The 26,516-nt window shown below is 26.8% G+C and overlaps 2 protein-coding genes across 2 annotated transcripts; both read right to left on the bottom strand.

The window, feature by feature from the left end:
• Positions 1–566: 566 nt before the first annotated feature.
• Positions 567–2,013, bottom strand: LOC135925647 (26S proteasome non-ATPase regulatory subunit 10-like). The gene has a single exon (XM_065461043.1). It carries the CDS (start codon positions 1,839–1,841, stop codon positions 1,068–1,070), a length of 774 nt encoding a protein of 257 aa, XP_065317115.1. The 5' UTR covers positions 1,842–2,013; the 3' UTR covers positions 567–1,067.
• A 5,335-nt stretch (positions 2,014–7,348) lies between these two features.
• LOC135925675 (uncharacterized) lies at positions 7,349–24,543 on the bottom strand. The gene is made up of 18 exons (XM_065461109.1): positions 24,388–24,543; positions 22,245–22,414; positions 21,501–21,712; positions 20,843–21,296; positions 19,416–19,637; positions 19,274–19,330; positions 17,026–17,094; positions 16,253–16,425; positions 15,726–15,885; positions 14,463–14,667; positions 13,635–13,803; positions 13,247–13,320; positions 12,082–12,626; positions 11,840–11,882; positions 8,810–9,321; positions 8,083–8,219; positions 7,770–7,870; positions 7,349–7,473 (listed from the first exon to the last, which is right to left on the bottom strand). Exons 1-17 carry the CDS (start codon positions 24,458–24,460, stop codon positions 7,801–7,803), a joined length of 3,345 nt encoding a protein of 1,114 aa, XP_065317181.1. The 5' UTR covers positions 24,461–24,543; the 3' UTR covers positions 7,349–7,473; positions 7,770–7,800.
• Between the last annotated feature and the right edge of the window lie 1,973 nt (positions 24,544–26,516).

The raw sequence follows: 26,516 nt of genomic DNA, 5'->3' as shown, positions 1-26,516 counted from the left end.
ATTGGATAAGGTAACCACTTAAACGATAAAATTACAAATATAACCAATGCTTATGGTATTTTAACTGGCTAGACTTCAAAATACCGAAGAATGTAGGAATCAGAATCAATACTTTACATTAAGGAACTATGCCCTAAAAATTTAATCGTCCAATTTATTTCTCTCAAGATAAAATATATATTAGTATAGAATAGAAATCATCACTAAGCCGTCAATTTTTGGTAATAGAGAACAAAACCCCATCGAATCGGAAATGGGGGAAAAAAATCAAAATTAACAACTGGCCCTGTCAGGAAAATCAAATAGAATCAATTTCATTTTACTGATCTTCATCCACCTGTTAAAACATTTTAATTTGTTTGATTTTATTGATTCTTCATCCATTTAGCTATAGTTAAAACAAAACAATAATTTTATTTTTAAAGAAAATTAGAATTACATTTAATTATATAGTATAATTAAAACAATTTTCTTTAAAATGTAAAAAAAATTGAGCGGAAAAATTAAAGTAATTATTTTTTAAATTATAATTTTTTCAGAAATTTGAAAAAAACATATATGTATATTTTTGTGTTATTATATTAAATAAAGTTTATTAGACTTTTTTAAATATATAATTAGAAGATTTAAATTATTAATAAAATGTTCATATTCCTGGATATTAATCCTAATTATTTTCGCCATTAATATATCGCAATTAGTCTCTAAATTTAGGTTTTGTTTGATGTCAAATGTGGGATATTATTAAATTTTATAAAATTAAAATAAGTTATTTGTTTTAATTTAAAATACAAGAATATAAATACTTTTTGGTTTGATTTTATAATTGTTATTTTAAGAACATCGGGTATAATTAATTTTATTTCAAAATTTAAGCAGAAGTTGAGTTATCTTTGTATTATATAAACAAGAAACGTCTTGATTAGTACCGTGTTTACTAATATCCTCAATCGATGCTTTACAAACAAATAATTTGAAACCCGTTGATCTTTTACAATATTTTTAACAAAATGTATATTATATTACGTATACGATACCAAAGAATTTATTTCCAAAAAATAATATCTTCATATAATAGTGCATTTCTTTAACAGGCTTTCTCCGCCCCCTCCTGTTAGGTTGCTTAGCATGTTTCCCCCCGCACCGGACATCAAACTTTTAATGTTAAGAGTTCCTTCCGAAAGTCCGCCTATGATCTTCACCACCTCTCCGTAGTTGCCTTCTTGAGCGTATTGTAAAGGGGTCTTGCCCATGCTGTCGGCTTTGAATAAGTCGGCACCTTTAACGCAAAGCATTTTGACAGTATCAAGAGCTCCGCCCTTTGCTGCTATAGTGAGTGGAGAGTTGCCTTGGGCATCGGTTGAATTAACGTCTGCTCCACCTTTGAGAAGCGTTTTCACAACTCCATCCATCATACTCTTACCAACACCCCCTCCACTCTGACCTCCTGTTAGGGTAGAAGAAACCCCCGCTTTTATAGCTTCTAACAGAGGGGTGTTGCCATGAGCATCTTTGAGGTTGGGGTCGGCTCCGCTTTTGAGAAGTGTTTTGACTATATCAGTGGAACCCTTTTGCGCGGCATATGATATGGCAGTTTTCCCCAAGTTGTTGGCTAAATTCGCATCAGCTCCCTTTGATAGCAGTGCTTTTACCATCTTAACGTTGCCAAGCTGGGATGCCAACAAGAGAGGAGTATTATTATCAGAGTCCATGGCGTTAAGGGCGTCAAAAGGAAGCCCCGCCGTATTTCCACCACCACCTGTTGCGGCCGAGGAGGCAACTTTGATCAGCTTCTTAAAAGTATCGTTATCGTTGTTTTTGACAGCGTTCAGTAATTCCATTTTTTTTTATTGTTTATATAAATATTTATATTTTTGAGTAAGTAACAAATTGTATCAGGAACAGAATTTATAAATTTGTCGAAAGGCAACTAATTCCAAGAATGCTTGCTAGATGATGAATTTAATTTGTCTAAATAATTTTCCTAAGAAAAATAAGAAAAAATTGAAGATTTAATATGGAATATAAATATTTATATTTTTGAGTAAGTAACAAATTGTATCAGGAACAGAATTTATAAATTTGTCGAAAGGCAACTAATTCCAAGAATGCTTGCTAGATGATGAATTTAATTTGTCTAAATAATTTTCCTAAGAAAAATAAGAAAAAATTGAAGATTTAATATGGAATATAAAGTTCAGCCACCAGATATCTGTAACTATCCTCAGAAGGACCAAAGAATGAATATGTAATAATGTTACACAAAATGTTTATATTATTAATGTTTTGGCGTATTTTGTTCCCTTTAATCGTTCAACTGTTCTCTTTTAAGCAAAAAAAGGCGAATACGCAAAAATATTTAAAATATATAAGCTTTTTTTTCAAATTAAAAAAAATCTATTCAAGGATAATAAATAATATAATTTTTTTTCTTAATGAAAATTATGTTTTTTTTTAAAATATATAAATTTTTAGCAGTATTAAATTGTGAAAAAAAACCTTTTAAAAATAAAAAAACATTATTTTTTAAAAAAATTTCAATGACAAAAATATGAAAAATAATTAAAGAAATTTTATATTAATTAATTCAAAAATTAAAATGAAGAATCTTTTTAAAATCTTTCTTCAAGAAGAAATTAGAATTCTGATAAATATTCCAGCATTTCTAACTATTAAGAATAGAGATACAACAATCTTCTACTATATGTATAGCCTTGGCTTGGTATTGAGATAAAATTTTCTATTAAAATCAAAACCACAATAATCCTCCATTTGTGTAAACATCACACAATCCTTTTAAAATACAAAAAAAAATGAATTATAAATATTACATAATCTAATCTACCTGAGGGAGGAAGGTGTTTTTTTTCCCTCTTCATATTATTGATTTATTATTTCGTCTAGTAAATTCTCTCAAAGTGAGAATTATTACCTTGAAATTTTTTTTTGTTGAAAATATCAAGTCTAAACAAAAACAAAATTTGACAAAAAAAAGTGTAGCATCTTAATAAGTTAGGATTTATAATTACTACTCCAAAAATAAATTTCGAAATATTTATATAAAAGATAAATCGGATAAAACTACCTTGATATATATTTATTAAATTCTATTTTCTTAAAATTGGGGCCAATAGGTGTTCCCCCTACCCAAGGGGTATTTGAGTTTTATTTCTGTAAATTTCATTATTTAGACTAATATTTCCTTTTAATTAAAATTTAAAATAACTGAAAACATTCATCCCCATGCGAATGGGACAGCAAAATTTTATGCAATTAAAATAATTATATACCTTTTTTTTAAAAAAAATAATATTTACATAAATAATCTATATCACAAATTATTTAATATTAGACTATAAATGTATAAATAATTACCTAATTCATATTATAGGTTCACGAATCCCATTTTAAAATGAAGAAACCTAGTTAGTTATTTTATGATTTTTACTAAAAACTTAATTAGTAAATTAGGGCTTTTTTTAAGAATAGCTAAATATAATTTTCCCGCTTGCCAAAAATCTTAAGCGCCCTGAAAATATTGTATTTTTGAGGAAATTTTTATTTAAAATTTTTAAAACTGAAAATGAGGTAAAAAATATATCATAATTAGATAAATCTTTTGCTTTAAGGCACATATAAATCATTCAATGATTTACGATATTTATTAAAAAATCATTTATAAAACTTGAAGAACAAAAAAATATAATATTGTTTCACGAGTTAATATATTGTGCTGTGTGTGTTGGCTTGGTATATTTGTTTATATTTTGATAGAATATAGATAAGAAACAAAAAGAACTAAATTTTACAAATACTTTACATAATTGCAAAAAAATTAAAATCTAAACAGAAATGTAAATATTTATTAAAAAAAGTCAATAAAAATAAACATAAGGGGAAAAAATTAAAAAATAATATATTAAGGAATAAAAAAAAATGTATATAGTTTCTAAACGAGTTCAATATAAGTTATAATTATGTTATATTGTGTTATCATAACCTAGATCTAAGCGTGGCATGAATTTCCATTTTTTTTTCTCTTTCTCACCCCATCCCAATTCATTAAATTCATATAAATCTCTGTTTATGTAATTAATGTTTTATAACAAAACATTTTTTTTACATATAATTATTTTTAAGAGTATTATAATAATTTAGTAGAAAAAATCTTTTACTTTATGAATTTAAACTAAGTGTAGTTATCTTGTAGAAGTAGGCGCGCGCTGGCAGTAAATTATTTTGCTCAGCCCGTAAAATATTTTTAATAAATTTGATAAATTCTTAACTTTAAAAAAATTCAAACTTGTGGTTGCAGCTTAATCTACAAAAATATTTTTCGCAAGTTATATCTGGTATAGTTAAGTATGACCCAGATCGTTAAATTGTAAATTTTCTCTAGAAACATTGGAAATAATTTACATAATGAAATATCATTACCAAAAATATCAGTGTTTTAATTAAAATAAAGGAAGTTAGGGTGAAATTAATTTTATCATTTAACATTCATATGCTGCTCGTATTTACCGTTTTTTCCGATATTTCTTCAACTTAAAATCATTTTTTGGAGCGCGTTTTTTAAAATTTAAAAATCTGATTTTATCTAAAATTTTGATCATGTTTGTAACAACCCTATAAATTTCAGACAATTTTGACACGAACTTTTGAACTTAACATAATTTATATTAGTTTTTCGATATATTATAGAAATTTTAAATGACTCAAAGGTTATCTTCAAGATCGTCTACAATTCATAAGTAAGGTATTCTAAACATGCTAAATACATTTCCGGTATAATCTGATTTTTAAATTTAAATAAACGCGCACAAAAAATAATTTTAAGTTGAAAAAATAACACATTGCCGGAAAAAGTACATTGCCGCTAATATACACATTATTTATAAATATAAATAAGAGCCGGGGTATAAAAAAATTTTCTTTTTGATGGACTTGAATTTTTTAAACTTTGGTCGATCAATAAATATTCGACCTCTATAGGTCTGATATTTATCAAGCCCCTTTAAAAATAATATTACATTTTAAATCTTAGCACAAGTTATAAATGGAAACGTGTTATCAATCTTTTGAAGTCTACATTGTCCCATACAACTTCATTGCCATTCATTGGTCAAATATCAAAGAAGGAATATGCCAAAATGTTGCGAGTTACTTAACATTTTTATTTACCAAAAAAAGAATGTCAAAATATTGTTATAGTTTATTGACATTTTTATTTATATCAGAAACCTGCAGCTGTGGAGTACTAATTTCTAGCTCTCCCGGTCTAAAGTTTTTTAAGAAAAAATACAATGGTAGATAGTTTTATTTGATTTTAATTTTTGAATATTTTAAAATTTATTCGATTCTAATATAAATCTAGTCACTAATCTAAAATATTTTTGATTTTAAATTTTACAGATGGATGCATCTTCGAATAGTAAAAACGATTTCAATTGACTATTTAAAAGAAAAGATTATGAATATTTTTAATATTTTTTCATAATACAATATTAAAAATATTTTTATTATTTATCATTCCATTATGAAAGATTATGCAGTAATGCAAAACTTTAACTAATAAAAAGTGTAGATGGGGTAACAGTTAAATTAATCATCGGCGTCAGGAGGGAGGGTTAGCAACCTTAAGTTAAATTGCAACCCAATTTATAAAAAGTAGCTTTGAAACCCTGTCAGAGCCAGTGTTATCACCAACAAAATAGCTATGAGTAGTATCATAGAATGATACAATGTCATAGACTATGACGCCATAAAACGACTAAATTTTAATAACTACGAATAATCGCCTATAGTTAATTTTAAATATCTATGGCTAATAGTTATTTTTTTTTAAATCAATTAACCGTCCCCCTATTCCTTTATATTAGAACTTTATATAAAATTAAAAAATCTTTTTAAAATATTTACAGCCTGAGCTATTTAAAATTGACTATAAATGGCTAGTTATTTTTTATAAGCGATGGCTAGTTAAACTTAGCCATTCTCCATCTTACGAGGAGCGAATATCGCACTACTTCAAAAAAAATATAAATCGGGATTGATAATGTTGTGTTACAAATATATGATTATTTATAAGATGAGTTAAACAATCAAGAATTAAATTTAAAGTTGGCTGCCTGTTTAAATATGACGACTTCTATCTCATATGAATGTGCTGCATAAACCAATAAGTCAATCTGTCCGACATAGTCTCAGCAAAGGGGTCATCACGCTGCAGGTATTAAATTCAACCACGTTTTCCTATCATCCACTGTCCATTCCTTCTAACTTTATACTAAAATTTTCAAAACTTACTCAATTATTAAATTGATTGTAAACACAAACTTGTAAATATTATATTAAAGTTTTATTATTTTTCTTTTAAAATTTAATTTTATATCATCCATAATTTTATAATCTACTAATCTCGTATATTAATTCTACAATTTAGTATTCTTTCTTACATATATTTTCACGTTAATATTAAGTAAATTTTACAATCTAATATAAATATAATTTCTAAAATATTATTAATTTCATTAAAAAAGATAATTACAATTATATAAATATAATAAATGGCTTTGGTTAGCCTTCATGTGAAGGCACAAATATATTGATAATTTTGTCATAGTAAGAGAAAATTTACATAATAATAAAATTGTATTTTTGATTCCATAATGTTTAAGTTAATCGAAGCTCAATTAAAAAACTATTGCTCTTTGATTAATTTAAATGCTTATAAATTTATTTTAAATAATTCTATATATTACCCTATTTCTGTTAAATATAAATATTTTATAAATTTATATAAAAAAAATTGCATTAGATCATTATTTTTATGAATGAATTTGTAAACGACTAGTTAATGAATATCCCATTGCTATAGAATTAAAATTATTACTGGTGAAATCTGTCAAAGGAAGAATCTTGATAGATGAAAGAAAATTAATTTCCTTTTAAAAACTATTTTTACAGACAAAATCTTAATTTTTAGAGCGGTTGTAACGAGATGTGGGCGAAAATTATGACGAATATTCCAAAAATTAAATTTAGTATACCTAAACCATTTAGACAGAGAGTAGCAAAATATTATTAAAAAAAATTATTGAACAATTCCTATTTTTTGTTTACTAAAGTGCTTTTTCTATATCACAATTTGTATTGGTGCTAAATAACTTCAAAAAAAGGGAAAGGAAAATTTTATAGGCATTTTAGGATTTTCCATCTGTCAGATTTCATTGTAATAACTTTTATAATTATATATTTGAGGAAAAAATAAATTATACAAATAAATATAAGTATATAATTTACAATATCTATAAAACAATTATTTATAATAAATTAATGAGGTAGACCTATATGCTACTTGTAAAAATGGGCGGACAAAAAACATTTATTATTTAAATTTTGTTTGCAATTTATCGAGCGTGACTAGAAAGCTGGAGATTTTTTTGATACCAGAAAATTTGTGTGCTTCATCTATATATATATAATATTTTTTTAAAAAAAAACATTATTAATTTCTGAAAATGATTTATTTATTAATAAATAAAAGCTAAATGTAGATCACCTAAACCTCGGTTTTTACCTGTGACAGCTATCATTTAAGAAAACCTCAAATTATTCGAGGTCGAGGTGGTCGATATCTAATAAAATTATAGCCAAGCATGTATAATATAGAAAACATATATAATTATTTTGTATGGAAAATAGAAATGGTTAAAGAAAAATAACACAAGGGGAAGAAAAGTGTACAATAATTTTTGTGGTTAAACCTCTTGAAGAAATAGCAGTATTGGATGAAGTTTAAGATTTAGCTAGGGTCAGGTATAGTTGATAATAATTCTTTGAAATAGGTTTTAATCTATCTAACCATCTATTGTTAAAAAAAATTTAGTTAAAAGAATGTAAATATAATTAATGTTTTTAGATTTCTTTTTTGATAAAAATTACTGCATTCTTCTAGCAATGAGTGAGGCAAGGTCTAGATTATAAATTTCGCTTATTAATATGATATTATGGTTTCCAGCGTTATTTCTCTCTCAATTTAAAATTCGTTTCATCTAAAAAAAAAGAAGTTAAAATAACTTTTTGAAATCGGAATTGGTCGGCATAGCCATATATAAGACGAGTCCTTGGCCCATAAATTTTATACAATTGTGCATTCTTATAGAAGGCTTTACCAAATAATCGGGCACGAATATCGTCTCCGTTTTGAAGCTCATCTTCAAAAAGAATAAATAAGATTTTAACCCATCAGTATACTCTCGTATGGTCTACAGGACCACAAAGCGTGTTAAAATTAATATTACTTGGAAATGGTTACTATGATCTCAAATCTTAGAATATATACATATATCCAAAATTTTGTTAATTTTGATTAAGTGGTTTTGATAAATATAAATTATTTGTAAAGGACGTGGGTCTGTCAAATAAAATTCCAAGCCTAACATACGTAGGTTTTTTTAAGTTAATATTTGAGTATTTTTTAAAAAATTTTAGAAAATTTTGGCGTAAATAGAATTTATCTTAAACATTTTTTACCTAATCATAATAAATAAATGTTTTATAAAGTTTAAGGTTGGATTGAGTTGCCAAAATAAATATAATGAATAGAAGTGGAGATAAATTAACATTTTAAATTTGACAGACCCCATCAGAGCTCTTATGTCATTTTTTCAAGAAGATCTCATATCCCTTACTTATTTATAAATCCAAATTAACTTATTTAATCACCAAATTTTTAGACCCTTAATTTTGATATCCTTATTTAATAATGATAAAATGAAGAGTAATTTGATTACAAAATAATAACCTGATTCAAAAATCGATCCCAAGATGGCGTCTGTAAATACATATATGGTGCTGGTGCTATCTCAAATTTTTTTTTTTCTTTAATTTCCGCAATTTCATTTTCATTGCGAAAATAGATTAGTGCCCTAGTTTGAAACCATCCAGTTTTAAGAGACGCTGGCAGGAAAGACAAAATGGCAGAGGAAACAAAAGCAGATGATTTTGAAGTATTATTATTATCGTTCGTTTGCCTGTATTTGTCGTCTGGAGATTTAATTGGAATTTCCTCTTCTAGCTTGTATTTATCGTTTGAAAAAGATGCTGAAGCAGACGATGATAAATAGTGCAAATTATCGCCTTCTATGTGTTTATCGGTAATAAATCTTTGTAAGTAAGGAGTTGAAAAAGGCGATAAAAATGTTTTATGAATGCCTTTGGGTGAATCTACTTTTTTGACCAACACCCAAGTAGTATAATTCATCAATCCTTTGTCATTTTTGGTCGAAACTTGAATGCTTTTGTCCAAATTATTTTCTAGTTACATATACAAATTAGCGTGTAAAATAAAATTGTCTTAAATGTTAGCATGTGGTTTGATTTCAAAAAATAAAATTTTACCCTCAATTTACCAGAAAAATTACTATGCATGTCTTACTAACGGGGTCAAATACAACCAGTAACTAAAATATAAAGAATTAGTTCACATCAATTCCTTTTAATAAATATATTTCATATTAGCATGGATTAGTGACCTATCTATAACAGTAGCCCCTGCAACGGCGCAGGTTAGAAGAAACTGCTAAATAAAAATTGCATGGGAGTACCGACCTTTCAAGCAATTGCTTCAATAGGGAAATATTGCACCCCCATGATAGGGGTATATTTATTTTAAAAAAATTATATGAAAAATATGTTATTAAAAAAATTTGAAAAGAAATTGAGGCTAATAGATGCTACTCGATTATAGTCAATGGTATTTCTGACGCTTTTAAATTAGAAGTAATGGAATTAAAGATATATATAAAATGGTGAAAAACAAAACACAGTTAAAAGAGTCATTGATACATAGTACTGGTAACACAAATGGTGTTAATATAAAAAATATATTTACAAACTTAACTAAAAGTTACCGCTAGAATTAGTTGGGCAGAGCTATGATTGAGTAGATGGATAAAAGGAATTCAGGCTTTGATATAAACTGAGGGCCTAAATGTGGTTTTATTTGGAACGATTAAACTTAATAATTGTTCAATTAGATTCATGTTTATTTTAATGGGGTTAAAAGGTAAGTGAAAGCATGTCAGAGTGAAGAACTGATAAAATAGCAACGATTTTTGCGAATCAATAATATCCTTCGATAATATTATCTTTTTGTTTAGGTTTAAATATTTATTTTATATATTTATAGAAGCTGATTATTAGCATATAAAGCCATTGAAACTGTTTTTCTACTTTATGATGCCTTGAGGGCATCATTGACTAATTTAAAGCTGTCACTTCTGCAATGATTAGTGCTATTGTTTTTAGAATAGAAAAATTTGATATAATTTTATCATTTTGTGTTTTGAAAAAAGAATTATTTATTGATAACAAACTTGGCATGTACAAAATTGCAAACCATGTCAAAGGGCATATGGTTTGCAATTAATCAAGTTCAATTGGCAAAAGGTTGTCTGATTCATTTGGAAGTAAAATTTAAATTAATGTCTTGTATCATTTTTTTAATCTTATTAGATAATGAAATTGAATATTATCGTATTTTCTAAGGCTCAAGAATTTATAAAGGTAAGAGATCTATCTTCTGATTTGAAGGTTCGAGGATTTAAACAATTCAATCCAAAAAGGAAGGAATTATATACTTTCATTATTAAATTTAATATTTTATTTAATCCTTAAAACTAGCGTGTTTTATGCTGCATTTGATTTTGTTATAATGCAATTTAATGAAGAATATAATGATAATTCCATATACTTTTAAATCAAACAGAAAATTGTAAATTTTATCAAAATATTTCATTATTTAACATCTTTTGATGATAATGTGTTATGATTCAGACTGGAAAAACTATTCTTTAATTTTACCTTATTATTCAATTCCCTTTTCAGCTTTACCTAATTTATTAATTTTATATACATATTTATCCTATAATCTCAGATATTGCCGAAAGGGTCATGTGCAAAATGAAACAAGACTTAGGAGCATTATGAATGATCTATTACTTAATAATTTAACCATTATATCAATGGAACAAAATTTATTTAGACAGTTAAATATCGACGAAATTATAACTTATTTCGCTCTCCTAATTTATCTAAATTATTAATTTATTTTATTGTGAATAATTATATTTAAAAGAACTTTCCAAAATGAGAATTCCAACCTGACAAACTCATTAAGTTTTTATTAATAACATAAATTCGTCAATTTATAGTGGTGGTTAGTAGTCTACAGTGCCTGTCAAGGGTTAATATTATAGGCCTGACGTTAAAAATAGATATATTATTTCTTCCATTTATAAAAAGTCGGGCCTCGAACCGTTAGACTTAGTGCTAAACATTCTTACCACTGAGCTTTAGATATACCGATGCTAAATCTCCTAGCCTTAGTTGACTAAATACAGCTTAGCCAAGTTTTTAACCTAAAAAAATAATTTAAACCTCTAAATTGAGCCTCAAATTAAAGATTGAGATGAATTTTTTAAGATAAAAACTTGGCAAGCATTTTGGTGGAATTGCCAAAAGTTAGATGGCTTGAAAATAAATAGCTTTTGCAGGTCTCTAGTTGTGGGTATTAAGTATACAAGGTCTTAGCGGTCCATCTGTAAAAATTTTCAAAAAGGTTTCTCAGCTCAATCCTAAATAAAAAAAAATTATGAAGAAAATAGAATAGATATAAAATTTTGCTAAATTAGGCCCGTAAAAATATTTTGCACAAGTTTGCCTGACCCCAAAATCTTTTCCCGCACTCGGGTTGAGGTCTATTAGGTATTAAAGATAAGACTTTGTTTGGAGAAGGTTTTAGGTAAATTTATAATAAAAATAAACTATATACTTTGTTGTTCCAGCTTGACGTTAGAGAGTTTATCGGCTAAATCCTTTTAAAATCAATAAAAGAAGAAGAAAAATAGACTCAAAAAAATGTATTCAACACAAATATAACAATATTTTTAAATATTAAAAATTACGTCATTTTAAAATGAGCGCTTTAATGAAAACTTAATTTATTAAATGTGGTAAACTTTGAAAGTTATAAAAATATCATTTAACTTTTATAGATTTCTATAAATTAATTACCAAGGCCTCGTTCGATATGGTGTATCTTTTAGGTATGGATATAATAGAATTATCCCATTTTTTCTGTCCTATAATCTTTTTATTATCAAGATTTTTAGGGTCTATGTAAGGCATTTTCGCCAAACCTACACTTTGGTTGGCGGGAATCCCCAAAATATTCATATTTTTTCCGTTCTCAGTGGCCTCAAAGTTTCTATAAGGTAATTGATAACCGTAACATTTAGACCCAAAGAGATTTGTATTATTTATACAATTTTTCTTGTTCCCTTGAATAATATTATTGCTTAGACTTTTATAAAATTTAGAAGTATATGAGAATTTTGGTGAGAAATTCTCTTTAGTCATCTGGAAATTATCGTTCAGTTTTTTGGCGGAATTTGAAAGGGTCAATTTTTTGACCATCTTTTTGGCGGCGGAAAATTTTTTGAGGGATAAAATTAAGATATTGTCGTTCATATTTTTTTTTGAGCCTTGAATCGAGAAATCGGAGGAGGAAATGGAATGTTTGGTCGTTGTTTCTTTGGAAAACATATTCTGTTGAAATTCTATAACAAAATTTAAAAAATATTTTTTTAAACGTTATATCGATTTAAAGAGAATAATATTTATTATATCATTGGATGCAAAAATTTCATTATTGATAAAACTATATTATCATTATAATTTAAGAAAGCACCTCAAATGCGAAAATATTTGGAGTGATAGATTGGAGGTGTATATTAGAATCCTGTATGGACAAATGAAGCCCGAGGGGAAGTCAGATCAAGCGGACTCGGGCCAAACTTTATAAAATCAAATGGACTCTGCGGAGGAAGGCAAGACCGATAAAAACAGATAGGTATTTAACGTAAAATATATTATTCTTGTCAGCAATTTTCAATCATAATTTATTTCATTAAAAACTATGTGAAATAATTTATAATACGTCCTTATTAATTTTCAACCTAGATTATTGTCATAAAATGTCACAAGTTTATTCACACATTTTCCAATTGAATCTATTTAAAACTTACTTTTATATGATCGCCATTGCAATATGAATATACTGTTTTATTAGGTGATTTGGATTTTCGAAGTTTATGTTTCAAAAACAAAGAATAAATTATTATTTTGAAATTATTACTTAATTATTTAATTTAAAAAAATTTAATTTTTTGAAATAAACCTGTATCCAAATGATCCACTAGGAATGATTTTCTTTTACCACCGATTTCCATAGAGTTCGAAGGATTTGTTTTTCTTTCAAATATCGTATTGTGAATTTTTTTAAAAAACCCATGCGTGTCAATCGAATTGTGATCGATTTGAGATGGAATGATCCCCCTTTTCATTCTTTATTTTTCTCAATCATTCTTTTGCCCATTCATTCTACCCTTCCTTTCTTTCTTCCTTTCTTTCTTTCTTTCTTTCTTTCTTTCTTTCTTTCTTTCTTTCTTTCTTTCTTTCTTTCTTTCTTTCTTTCCTTCCTTCCTTCCTTCCTTCCTTCTTTATTTAATATCAACTTTCTTTAACGTCCTCCCCCTTTTCCCCCTTTTTATTTCTTCAAAAATTACTTTTTAAACGGTAATATGATCCGATCTCCAAAATAAAATTTAGGTTTTGACGAATTGTTATCTTTTGCGGTAATAGTGGCATCGTTCCCAAATTCTCGGCTCATTTTACAGTCCAATGAGTTTTTAAAAAAATTTCTCCGATTTTGATGCAACAACCAATTTTTCATGGCTTAATTTATAAAATTAAGGCAAAAAAAACATAATAAAGATAATTATTTTTTAAAGAAATAAATGTACGGCGGCGAACTATAAAAAATTGTATAATTATGATTGCTATAAGAAGTTTTTCTATATATATATATATATATATTGAAAAGTCATAGAATGAAAGAAAGAAAAGGAGGTAATAAATAGTGATTGTTTCCTATTGGTTGCGCTTGTCAATCTAGATAAATTACAAGCACCAATATAGGTGGATATATTTTGAACCCAGATAAGGATCCCTACATGGAATCGTAATTAAATTTGTTATTTTGATCTTTATAAACTAAATTATTCGATCTAAACAAATATATGATATAATGGTAAAGTAATTAACTTCATTTTTCGAATTTTAGCATATTCGACATTTTGTAAGATTTTAGCAAAAATAATATTATATAAGCTTTGAAATTTAGCAAATAGAAGTCCAAACTTTTATGACATCGGAGTTAAATCTCCAGGCTTACATAATATTATCTCGACTAAAATCTTAATAGGGCCGTTTTTAAAAATCAAATCGGATGGTTACTTTTTGAAAAATCGATCTATAAACGATTATTATTTTACTGTCGATTTTTTATGCACAATAATTTTACTTTTAAAATTCAGATTTATAAAGGTTTGTACTTTTAAATTGAAAATGATTTCTTTTATAATTTCCACCATTGAGAAAAGGTTCCTTATTTCGTTGAGCAGATGAAGCACTCATATCCGGGATTAACATGTTAACATCGGTCCTTGATCTATTTTTAAATACATTTTCTTCGTAATCGGAAGAAGAAAAGGAGGAATTGTGGTCCATTAAACGGTTTTTACACTTAAATTTATTTACCTTTAAAGTGGAAAGAAAAAGAAATGATTTGAGAAAAAGAACATATATGGGGATTTGAGACTTGCAAACCCCGGCCTGCCCTGGTTGTAAACATTTTAAAAAAATTATAACGGGCCGGGCAATTTATCAGAGACGAAGGCCCGGCCCTAAGCCCAGCCAAGATACTCGGGCCAGGCCGTATTTTAATTTTTTTAAAATATACCCGGATTGAGCCTGAAGATTTTTTTAAAAAAAATATACCTGAGTCGGGCCGTATATTTTAAAACCAAATATTTTAAATAGCCATTATTAGTTATAAAAATTGAAAATAAATATAATATATTTTAAAAAAATCAGGGCCGGGCCTAAAAATATTTTTAAAAAAAACCGTGGGTTTGAAAATATAAAATCCGGGCCGGAACGAAAAAATTTTTTTAAAAAAATTCCGGACCGAGCCTTGCTAATAGTACTTCTACAGGTCTCTGCAATTTTTACATAAAAAATTAGGCAGAAATCTCTCATCTTTTGTAAAATTTTGATAATTTATTTTAATTTTCAAACTAATATTTTGAATTAATATAATTTTAAAATACTACAATATGCTCATTTCATTGTATTTTAAGAATCATCTAACCAAAATAATAAATCTATAAATAACATAGTAAATTCAAAAAAATTAAACAAGTAATTTATATGATCCAATTACAAATACACAATACAGATATGGTTGTTGTAAAAAGAAATAGATAGTCATAGAGGAAAAATATAAAGTCCTTAATTAAAATTGGGAAAAAATTACAAACAGATAATAAAAAATGTGATGGCCGGAAAATCCGTACAAAAAAATTTAAAAAGCCCGGGGCGGACTTCATAGAATTTAAATGAGCCTGGTCGGGTCTGGCAAATTTAAAAAATTTTAAGAACCGGGCAGGCAACTATTGCAAAAATTCTTAACCGGTCGTATCAGACAGGTATTATATTGTCGTTCGTAATATTGTTAAAAGAAATAGGGTTTTGGGGACAGTGATGATCACATTAAATAGGCTAATAAACAATCATCGAATTCCTAAATAATTTACGCAAGATTGTTCTTTCAGAATATTTTCAACTATGTTCATGGTTCGTTTAATTTCGGGAGCAGACGACTCCGAATCGTAAGTAGTCGGCGAAAATTTAAATTGGCTGGCGAGAATATCATTTTGGCCATTAGAGGGTGCATTTGATACGTACCCATTTTTCCTAGAGTTTTTATATAAATTAAATATATTATGCAAAAGATATATTATAATATTGCAATTTGCAGGTGAAGAATCCTCATCATCTAAGGCTGTGTAAAAAAGGAGAATAATTAGAAAACGTTTCCGTAGTAAAAATTTAATTTGCAATTCAAGAATATCATAATTAAAATGTGAACACTGATGATAATTATTTATAAAATTAATTTATTATTTTCATTACCAATAAAGTGCAAGTTTATTGGTAATATAAAAAACGTGGCCATCTTCATTATGATGGCGACAATTTTTTTAACCCTTTGGACAAAATTGAGCTGGTGATCACCTTGTAAATAATATTATTGTAATGCCAATAAATAATCTAAATTAACTTAGCATCATGAATATCTGAACCAGGAGACACGATAATATTAGCTTGGGTAGAGTAGGTAATATTCTTAACTTGTCGCCAATTTGTACATGTTCTAGTTATTAGGGTTAGATAGGAAGGTGGATCGACTGAGGAGAGTAGAAGATTTTTGACGTTGGTTATTTCCCAACCAATCTCGAAAATGTAAATGATGTAATAAATTAAATAAATAATAAACGTTATTAATAAAATAATTGAATTTGAATAAACATGAATGCTCCTTTAATTTTGCGATTAAACAAATTATTGATGAATGTAAAGAATAAATTTAAAGGATACTTCTTTAAAATTAAGTTCCTTTTTCGCCATTTTACGATGCTAACTTACACCATATTTTATATTTTTTTGAACTTATCTTTGATTCACAGAAAATCCATTTTTTTAAAAAAACTATCTCAAAGGGCAAGCAATTTATTTAAAAAATTAATGCTATAAAAATTAAAGAAAAATAGGAAATTAGGGCACGATTTCTTGATGTCATTTTTTGCCATACAGCCAAATAGTATATATTAGAAAGGTAATGTGCTTTTTGAAAAAATCAATTATAATAATGACACTCCCAGTGTACTATAATGCATATTTCGAGAAAAAAGGGAGGTATATTTGCTGTACCATGGTGAATGGAAAGGGTTAATCTGGGAAAATGAAAAGGATATTAATTAGCCTAAAATGCACACTAATATTTTTTTTTAAATATATGTAAACAAAATTTTGATTTAAAAACAATAAATAAACTATGAGCTTGTTGGATATCATCAAAACTTGGTCTCCTAGATCTAAGCGACCGCAAAGCGAGGCTGGAGACTGCATATAAAAAAATAAATTATTAACAAACATATTTTGGACTAAAAAATTTTCTAAACAGATGTAGCTGAGCTACACTTCCTTAAAAAAAGTATAGACCATATATAAAAAAAAGAGAAGAGATTTCCTAATATTAAAATATATAAATGGCGAAAAATTTTTTTGTTTAAAAAATTCTGATCTCCATTTAATGATATGAAACAGAGATTTGCAAAGCCCGACCCCTCCTGTCCCAAAATCCAGCTTGCGGGCCAGGTAAATCTAAAAAAATATATAAAGGGTTGAACAATTCGTACCTAAAAATTTTAGGGCCATGACGGACAATTTGTACACAAAAATTTGGATGGGTTTGAAAATCTCTAATTTTTCATAAAAAAATTTGATAAATTTTTTTTGAATTTAAAGATAGTATTTTGATTAATAAAATTTAGAAATAAATTACAATATCCGTATTTCTTTATATTTTAAGAACTCTCTAACTAAAATACTAATTTTTAAATAATATAATAAATTGATAATAAATTAAACAAGTTATTCATAATCAAGTTAATTATGATGTGTTCTAATTACAAATACACAAACACAATACAGATGTCAAACACAATTGATTTATAAAACAGTTGTTGTAGAAATAGGTGGCCATAGAGGCTCCCGTTCTAAATCGCTAAAAACAAAAATAAATAATCGAGAATTACGCTTATATCTCCTAGATAATTTTTAAAGTAAAATTGTAATTAATATTTAAATAAATGCCAAGGAAGTAAACACTTGTATTTTTAAATTGAGTTTTTCTTAAAAATAGCCAAAAAATGGGGTAAATATCATCAAGATTCTCCCCAAAAAAATCCAATCAACTATTATTATTTTCAATATTACTTTTAAAATTTTCCAGGAGATATAAACGAGATTCCAATTTTTCTTAGCGATTTAGAATCGATCCTGCCATAGATGAGAGATATAAGAGCCTTAATAGTATTTGAGGAATATAGATAATAAAAAATATAATGGCCGGAAATTCGTATAAAAAAATTTAAAAATCCAGGGTGGAGTTTTCGTAAACTTTTAATGGAACAGGTCGGGTCGAGCAATTAAAAAAGTTGGGCTCTAAAAAAATTCATATCAATTAGACTCCTGCTCTGTATTTAGCTGTTTGCTCCGTCCATCGAGTCAGGTCTATTTAAGGCTATATTCATAGTGAGATCTTCCGGCGCCATTTAGAAGCTGATTGATTTTTTAAATCTGTTTATGAGATCAATTTTTCTTTATTAAATCAATAATTCCTAGATTATTATCATGAATAGGAATTAAGGATAAAATTAATATAAAAAAAAATTGATTTTTTTAAACAGATTTTTAAAATCGATCAGGTGTTAAATCGTGTCGGATCGGATCATACTTAGTATTCAATTTAGAGCAGTTAAATCCGAAACGTCCGGACTAACTTCAGGAGCCAAACTCGAATCTGTAGCCTAGTGTGTAAAAAAGATTTATATTTTTCTTTTAAATAGAATATATTTATTTAAATAATAAGATTTGGCGGCGTCTTGATAAAAAAAAATAACTAACATTAATGCAAAAAAAAGTAAATTCAATAAATTAAATAATAAGTATTGTTAAAAGTATTAAGTTACCGTTACAATTTGCATTCTTAAAAATGTAACTAGTTATAGTTACTAATTTATACTTTAAAAAAAGGTAGCTAGTAAGAGCAACCAGTTAATTTCTAGTTTATAAATTATTTATTATAACTCAACAGTAAAATTAATATGTAACAATAATCATTAATAATAAGAAAGGAAATTTTTTTTAAATATTCTAATAATCACAAAAAAATGAAGTAATTAAGTATAAATGAGGAATGGAGGTTGTCATTCATTATAAAGAAAACTTTTTATTAGCGCATTTTTGGTAATCAATATCAACCTTATTGTAAGTATTACTAATTCAGTTTCTTTCTTAAGAAATAAGAGATAAAATATAATATATTATAAAATATTATTATAATCAAATATGTTATTTTAGTTTTAAATTGTTAAACGAAATTATTTTGGAAATTAAAAAAAAAGAGTGAAATATCTAAGGCATCCTAGCTCACTTTATAAAATCAAGAACTCATATAGGATGTATGTGTAATCTCTAACATTCGAATTTATTTATGACTAAATAAAGGATCCCTTACTTCAGGTGCTATATAGGAGATTACGTGCCAATCATTCTCGACCTTTATATCGATGCCCTAATAAATAATACAATTTTAGAAAAAGTTGATCTTTCGTTTTAAAAAAATTATGAAATATGAAGTAAAAAAGCTAAAGAAAAACCCATATATTTTCGTTGAATTTGCCATTTTCATCTCCCCTATTTTCCGTCTTATTGGATCTTTCCAACTCGTCGCAACTTCTAGAAGAGTGAAATGTAGCCGGCAAGAAAGAAGATTTGAGAACAAGTTTTCTGTAAAAAAAGGGCGTCAGAAATATTTCCGGTTCAAATTTAGAGGAGGATGACCGAATCACAACACGGCAAAACTCTATAACAACTGACATCTTTAATAATAAATATATATTTATAGGGGGGGGGGGAGAAGAATACAGCGAGACTTGTAAAAATATGAAAAAATCTTATCAAAGTTTTCATTGTTTTATATACTAGACTAACCCTGACAGCGCAAGGGCAATAATTTTCACTGATGGCTTTCGCATGAATACATTGTAATTATCCATTCCACTTTAAATGAGAAAAAAAGGGTATTAAATTATTAAGATTTCTTTTCGTTAGTCAAAAGAATTCCTCCACAATTCACCTCTTTTTTTACATATCTTAAAGCTAATTGCTTTGAGAAATTTATTTAGTCTTATTAGCATTTTAAATGAGAACCGAACTTGAGTGTTCTTCTTTATGAAGGTCTCAGTTCACCATGACCACCGATGCAAACTGGTGTCCTTTGTAAGGAAATTATCCCAAAATTCATGCTTATTTTTTATAAAAAGGCATAAGTTGGAACGGGGACCAAAAAGGTTTCCGGTTCCGCTTTTGAGTATTTTTTAAGTGGTTCTACATTTGGTTCCTAAAATTTTAAAAAGTTGGTGGTACTCCCTAAATTTGGAGCGGTTCCGAGGGTTAAGGATACAGGTTCCAAATGCTGTTAAAGCATTAAAAAAATTAATAAATCGGAGTTAGAAAAAAATTTTCAAATATTTTTGATTTGTTTTTTTAAGAGGATCAAAATCTTTTTTTTTTTAAATTTGTTATTCCATCATGAAAGATTTTTTTATAAATAAAAATAACAAAAGATTTGAATTTGAAGTAAAATTTAAATCAAAAAACTTGTTTTGACATTTGAGCATTCTCAAAAAAATCTTTATAAATCAAATTTTTTAAAATTCTTGAATAAATAAATCCTCTAAAATAAATGAGGCAACTTTTAAGACAATATAAATATATAAATGACTCGCGCTTCTGATAGAAGCGATCCCGGAACGTTTTCTGAAAATTTTAATATAAATACAAATTTTGAAAATAGAGTTCCGGTTCCTAGATTTCTCCCGGTCCAAATGGTTACAGGTTTCAAACTAAAAAAACCAAAATGGTTTTCATTTTTATAAGATAATTCTACAATTTCCAATGACAATAACCCATTAGTGGTATACGTAATATTAGAAGGTATCCACTCCGCCCGCTCATCTTCCCTAATTATTTTTTTCTCAAAATCAAATCAATGTACAGAAATATAGGTAAATATTTTTTTTACAGTGGAATTTAAATCTCTTATTAGTTGATTATCTTTCAGCTGGCTCTCCCTCCTCTTCTTTAAAAATTCTTTAGACTTTTGACAAACATTTTCGTTATTAATACAACCATCGCTTTCTTTTCGAGTATGACCGTCATCCTTATCCTTAAAATCATCTTCCACAACTTCGTGATTAGCTTCATTATAATAGTTGAACTTGGTAGACTTTCCATTCCGAACCTCATCACGATCTTTAGGGCCATCACCGCTAAATTTATGATCAATGTTTTTACTATTATCATTGCCGTAATTAAACATGGAGGGGGCCTGATTTTTAGGAGATGGCGTTTCTCTCAGAACCTTTAAGAAACCCTTGAATACGCGAGATGTCAAATTGACTAAATCCATGCAAAGAAAGCAAGTAGTTATTTTAACGGTTTGGCAATCATCCTCCTGGGAAGTTATGAAATCGAATCTATTGTTATAATGACAAGAATACTAATGTTATTAGTACTAGATAAAAATCTTATTGAGAAGGAAAAAAAATATTATAATTTCCTTTTATTATTATATTGTTCCATCTCAATTTTAGGTAAAATCTTATATTATTTATAAATATGAAATTTAGGAAAATCATATTTTATAAAAGGTTAAAATCCATTTTTCATAATTTATTTACCTAGCCAACCAATGGATGATATCATTAAATATTTTGATCAAATTTTTTAGTTCCGTGTTTATATAGGCTAGCAGTGTATCTTCGTAACTCGATCTCTGTCTATCATAATTTTTAAATGACATCTTATTCTTTAAAACACTTCTCAAGTTGCTGGCAACAGTACAGGCCCTGCAATAAAGTCTCTGTAGTGTCTCATATTTATTGTCGTACACCTAATATTTATAAAATTAATAAGAAAAAAATAAAATAGGGGAAAAAAATTAAGAGAACAAGAGAATAAGAAAAACAAGGAGTTAAATTAAGGTGCATCCATCGAACCCAGTATTTAGAAGGAAGCCAATTGGGTATGATTCCTACTTTACCTATATCAACTCTTTAATAGGGAGAAATGTTTTTGGATAATTGAACAAATTAAAAATATATCGATAAAATAAATATGCATATAAAGCAAATGAGGTATTCCAATTATCCAAAATATCTATATAAACACAATATTTTCCGCCATTTTTATATAGCGGCTCAGTCAATTTTAAAATATCGTCCCCAATATTCTAAAATATGGATAATCGGACCGATCTGATTCATATTTAAAAGAGGGTACATTACTTTCCCTAGATTAAATCAATATTTTTCAAAGGGGAAAAAGAAGATGAATGAGTAAAAGAATCAGAGAAAATGTTAACAAACAAGATTTATAAACAAAAAACTTAAGAAATTTTTTTTTTAATAAATAAATTTGCATACCAAAAAACCAATTTTTGATATTAAATAAGTCATGTGATCTGAAGATTTTTCATCAGTAATTCCAATCACATTTCTAAGGTAATGCTTGTCAGTAAAATTCAAAAGCTTAGAGCCATCTATTTCTTGTTCCTTGTATTTTCCAGCAAATTTTGACAGGTCTTCATTTAGTCCTATTATATAGATTGTATAATTATAACAAAATAAACGAGATAAGATTAAATTTTTAAAATAATATATAAAGCATTCATATATAAATAGACATTGTGTAAAATTAGTTAAAGGATTTCGGATTTTAATATCTAATTTACTAAAATCTAAAAGTCCACCTTGTCTCTGTAATTCCAAGCAAAATAAGGTAATTTAGTTTATTGAGTTCAATTAGCCTAGATAGGTTTTTTACATTTATTAAATATCTAGTGTTGTTAAAAAGCTCGATTTAAAATAATATGTAAATCTGGAGATTTTGTTTGAGGGTGACAAAAAGGGTTTTGACTTTGGAACTCTATATGTCAAATCTCGAGGTTTAAATGATATTATTTGGGTTAAAATCTTAGTTTGGTCGGGAAAATCCACCCAAATTGTTTTTTAATAACCGTAATATAGGCTACCTTTTTCCTTCTCTTTCAAACTTCTCTGCTTATTTTTGAGTTTATGATATCTTTTGGGAGCTGTTTTAATATTTATCACTATAGCCAACTACACAGCATATTCTACACCCTTGACAAGAACTTTGTTATTATAATTGGTCAGAACCTAATCTCGACTCTTGCCAACTACTATGGCATCCTAAGACTCCCTCTTTCCTTTTAAGCAAATACTTCATTAATGTTAAATGTAGGGATCTAACTAACTGCGAGGGTGTTAAAAGCCTCGATACATCACTGTTGTATGTAGACCTAATCCTATTTTATCTTATTGAGCTTATGCTTATCTTTTAATGAATCTTACACTAATAGAATTATTTTACCAAATGAACGTTAAAAATGGTGAAATAAAAAGAAATTACATAAAATGAAATAAAAATGATTACATAAAAAAAACTTCAAGAAGATTCTAATAATGAATATAAATATATTCAAATCCCTGAACCTTATTTATAAAAAAAAGGGTTTGGATTGAAATCACGAGGGTTTGCCCTGATTTTTAGATAGTAATGAATAGGTTGTCAAGAATCTTATTTTTTGCCAAATAATACTTAATCCAATGGGTTCAAGGGTATTTAGTGTAGGAAAAATTTATGGATATTTAAGTAGATGATGCTTTCTGTTGAATCTTATAATGGGTTAATAATAAATCAAGTTTTGTATCAAATTAATAATAAATCTTCTGAAAAATCTTTTATTTATAGAAAAATAAAAATATTTATATATTAACATTATCCATTCAATTTATATTCAACATTGTATGATGAATTTAGCAAAAAATATAAAAATATAGGTTTAATAATATCTAAAAATAAAAAATATTTACATATTATGTTATGTTATTATATAACAAATCAGTGGCTAAATAGGTTGACTCTGGCTATGATTTATTTTCTCTATTAGGGCATGAGTTAATAAAATTTTGAGATTCAAAATCTATTTTCTTTATATTTAGTTAATATTAGAGATAAATATATGGATTTATAAACTAAATTAATATGTTATGAAGCAAGTTATAAAAACGAATTATCTATATGTTGCAGATGATATGTTAGCCCTAATTGGAATGATAACATTCTATAAATATCTGCCATTATCCCCAATTGCAATAAAAAGTATGGGGCCTACCAATTTAGGAGAAAATAGAAGACTTTTCAACAATATATTGGTAAAATATATAAACAAAGAAACCTACATATGAAATTTAAAAAATCTATAGATCAATGGGAATCAAAAAACTCTACAGTAGATATTAATCACAATTCTTTTCAAATCTCCATGCTCATGCTAAATATGCTAAACACAAACAAATATTTTTAACATCCATCATTCATGAATTTTAGTATAAATTTTCATATAAAATTATCAAATATTTGTAGCCCATATGTGAAATACATGCAGATAACAAAGAAAGTCATATTATGTTACAATAGTATCTAATTTCATACAATAATAACTTTCACTAAAATTTGATATAATTTCAATAATTTTTTAAATACCAGCTATCCAATCATAAACATTTTGTGAATCCCATCCTTGGAATAGAAATAATAATAAATTATCATTCTTCATTCAATAACAAGCAGCTTTTGACCAAAATATAATGAACTTATAAATATACTACATCTAAACTTCTCGATATTATAAAAATTAAAAATTTCATATGATTATATGAATGAATGTTTTATATTTAGGTAATGAAATTGAATATCATTATAGCTGATTATTTTCTTCTCGGATGGGAGTTATATTGTCTCGCTAGTGCGCCAGATGTTCTTATTAATTGAGAGTAAATGGTAGACATTGTCTTTCCAGTTCTATTTTAGAACTTATGTCTTACAAAATAGAACAATCAAAAGCTGGCTTTCCAATTCAGATTGAACGAGGGTTTTCTCTTCTTAATATCTTGTGCCCGTCCTATGGTCTCAGAGGCACTCACGTGTTAACGAGTTTCTTTCAGTATTGATAATGATCTCATCGATTTAACTGAGTATCTAAAGATTAATATATATTTAAACAGAACAATAATCACATCTCTCGTTTGGAATACAATTTATCATAAATTTAAATGCTTTTTTAAATTTTACATGCTAAAAACTAAAAATCGTGCAAAATGAGCATAATGAACAAATAAATAATTCTAAATATTTCGGGGTAAACCGCATATGTATTCGGAATCCATTTTATTACCAGTTAGATCTATTCAAAATACTCTTGTATTGTATTAGTAATATATTTTGATTTATCGCTTTTTGGATAATAGTTATTTTTAAAAATCCTTAATGCTAAACTAAACCCGTTTGGATAACCTTACTGAAAAGTATAATTTAAAATTTCTATAAAATTATCATTTTATACTTTCCAGAGGTTTTTCAAATTGAAATTGATGAAAAACTTTTATAATCTATTTCGATATTATATTTTTATTATTATAAGTGTCCTCTCTCTGTAAATTTTAAATTACAAATAAAAAAATAGTGGTATTTGATTATCTTTATTAAAAGGTTCGATTAAAAAAATGGCCTGATTGAGAATTTAGCCAAAATAATATTATATAAGCCTCAAGATTTGGCAAATAGATATTTAAATATTTTTGTCATCTATATGGAAAAATTCCAAGCTACATAAGTTTTTTGACTAAAATCATAATCGAGCCTTTTTAAAAAATGGGGAATTTTAACAATCCTATTCTACACTAGCTTTTAAACATAATATTGAATATAAAATATCTCATAAATTTAATAAATTAAATATATTCTAGATGATTTTTTAGGAGGATATTATTTAGTAAACCTCCAATTAAATTTTCTATACCAAATTTTAAAAAAGAAACAACCTCGGAAATAATATAAACCCATACATTTTTTATTACAAATTTGAGGGAAATTAAAGCTGAAAAATAAATCTTATTTAGCTCCTTTTAAGAAAAACCGTAACATGGAGCCTTGAGAAAATATTTGCATGGGGGCTTGGCCACTGTTACTCTATTATGTAATTAAAATAAGATCATGCATTAGGATGTTCAAATTGTACAAAAGATACATAAAATTAAATTTTTTAATATTATTTTTAGGTATAAATTTTTTATATTCGATGTTTAAATATTAAAAAATCCATTTTTATTCATTAGTCCATATTTTGTTAAAATGAATACTTTACCTATTTTTCGAAAATAAGATATTCGAATACTCAACTTTTTTTTATCTTTTTTGAATAACCAATTTAATAATTTCTTATATAAATTATTACTTATATTTGTCAAATTAGAGAATCTTTTTATAAATAAATATTTTTTTTGCCAGCATTCCTTCTATAGGCGATTTTAAGGCATCATTATTATTTTATATTAACAACCATTCAAGATCAACTTATTAGAATATTCGAAATTCACAGTATTAAATAAATGATTTCATAGTTTTTAAATCAATTTGTTCAGTTTATAATTCATATTTTCACAGTTTTATAATAATTGATTTCCCATTAAATATATATTTTCAGCCTATAATTCATGTTTTCAAAAATTATTTTTTTATTATATTTTACCGAATGTTGGGTTTTGTGTCCGTTAAATTATTTCTCCTCTTCTAATATAAACACCAGAGTTGTTAAAATCTAGATATCTGCTGTA

Source organism: Gordionus sp. m RMFG-2023, chromosome 3 (assembly GCF_954871325.1).
Source record: "Gordionus sp. m RMFG-2023 chromosome 3, tfGorSpeb1-WG-v2, whole genome shotgun sequence".
Classification (NCBI taxonomy): Eukaryota; Metazoa; Nematomorpha; class Gordioida; order Chordodea; family Parachordodidae; genus Gordionus; species Gordionus sp. m RMFG-2023.
Note: the sequence above shows the minus strand (reverse complement) of the source record. Positions and strands in the feature narration are given on the sequence as shown.

Bases quoted from the DNA above. Each gene is read 5' to 3' on its own strand.
- LOC135925647 (XM_065461043.1), bottom strand. From the start codon at position 1,841: ATGGAATTACTGAACGCTGTCAAAAACAACGATAACGATACTTTTAAG.
- LOC135925675 (XM_065461109.1), bottom strand. From the start codon at position 24,460: ATGAAGAATGATAATTTATTATTATTTCTATTCCAAGGATGGGATTCA. The intron at 19,331-19,415 runs GTTTTTCTTTAG...ATTATTTATTAG, and splicing joins AATTCAACGAAAATATATGG to GGCATCGATATAAAGGTCGA. The intron at 11,883-12,081 runs GTAATTAATTTA...TGATTTTAAAAG, and splicing joins CCATATCGAACGAGGCCTTG to GATTTAGCCGATAAACTCTC.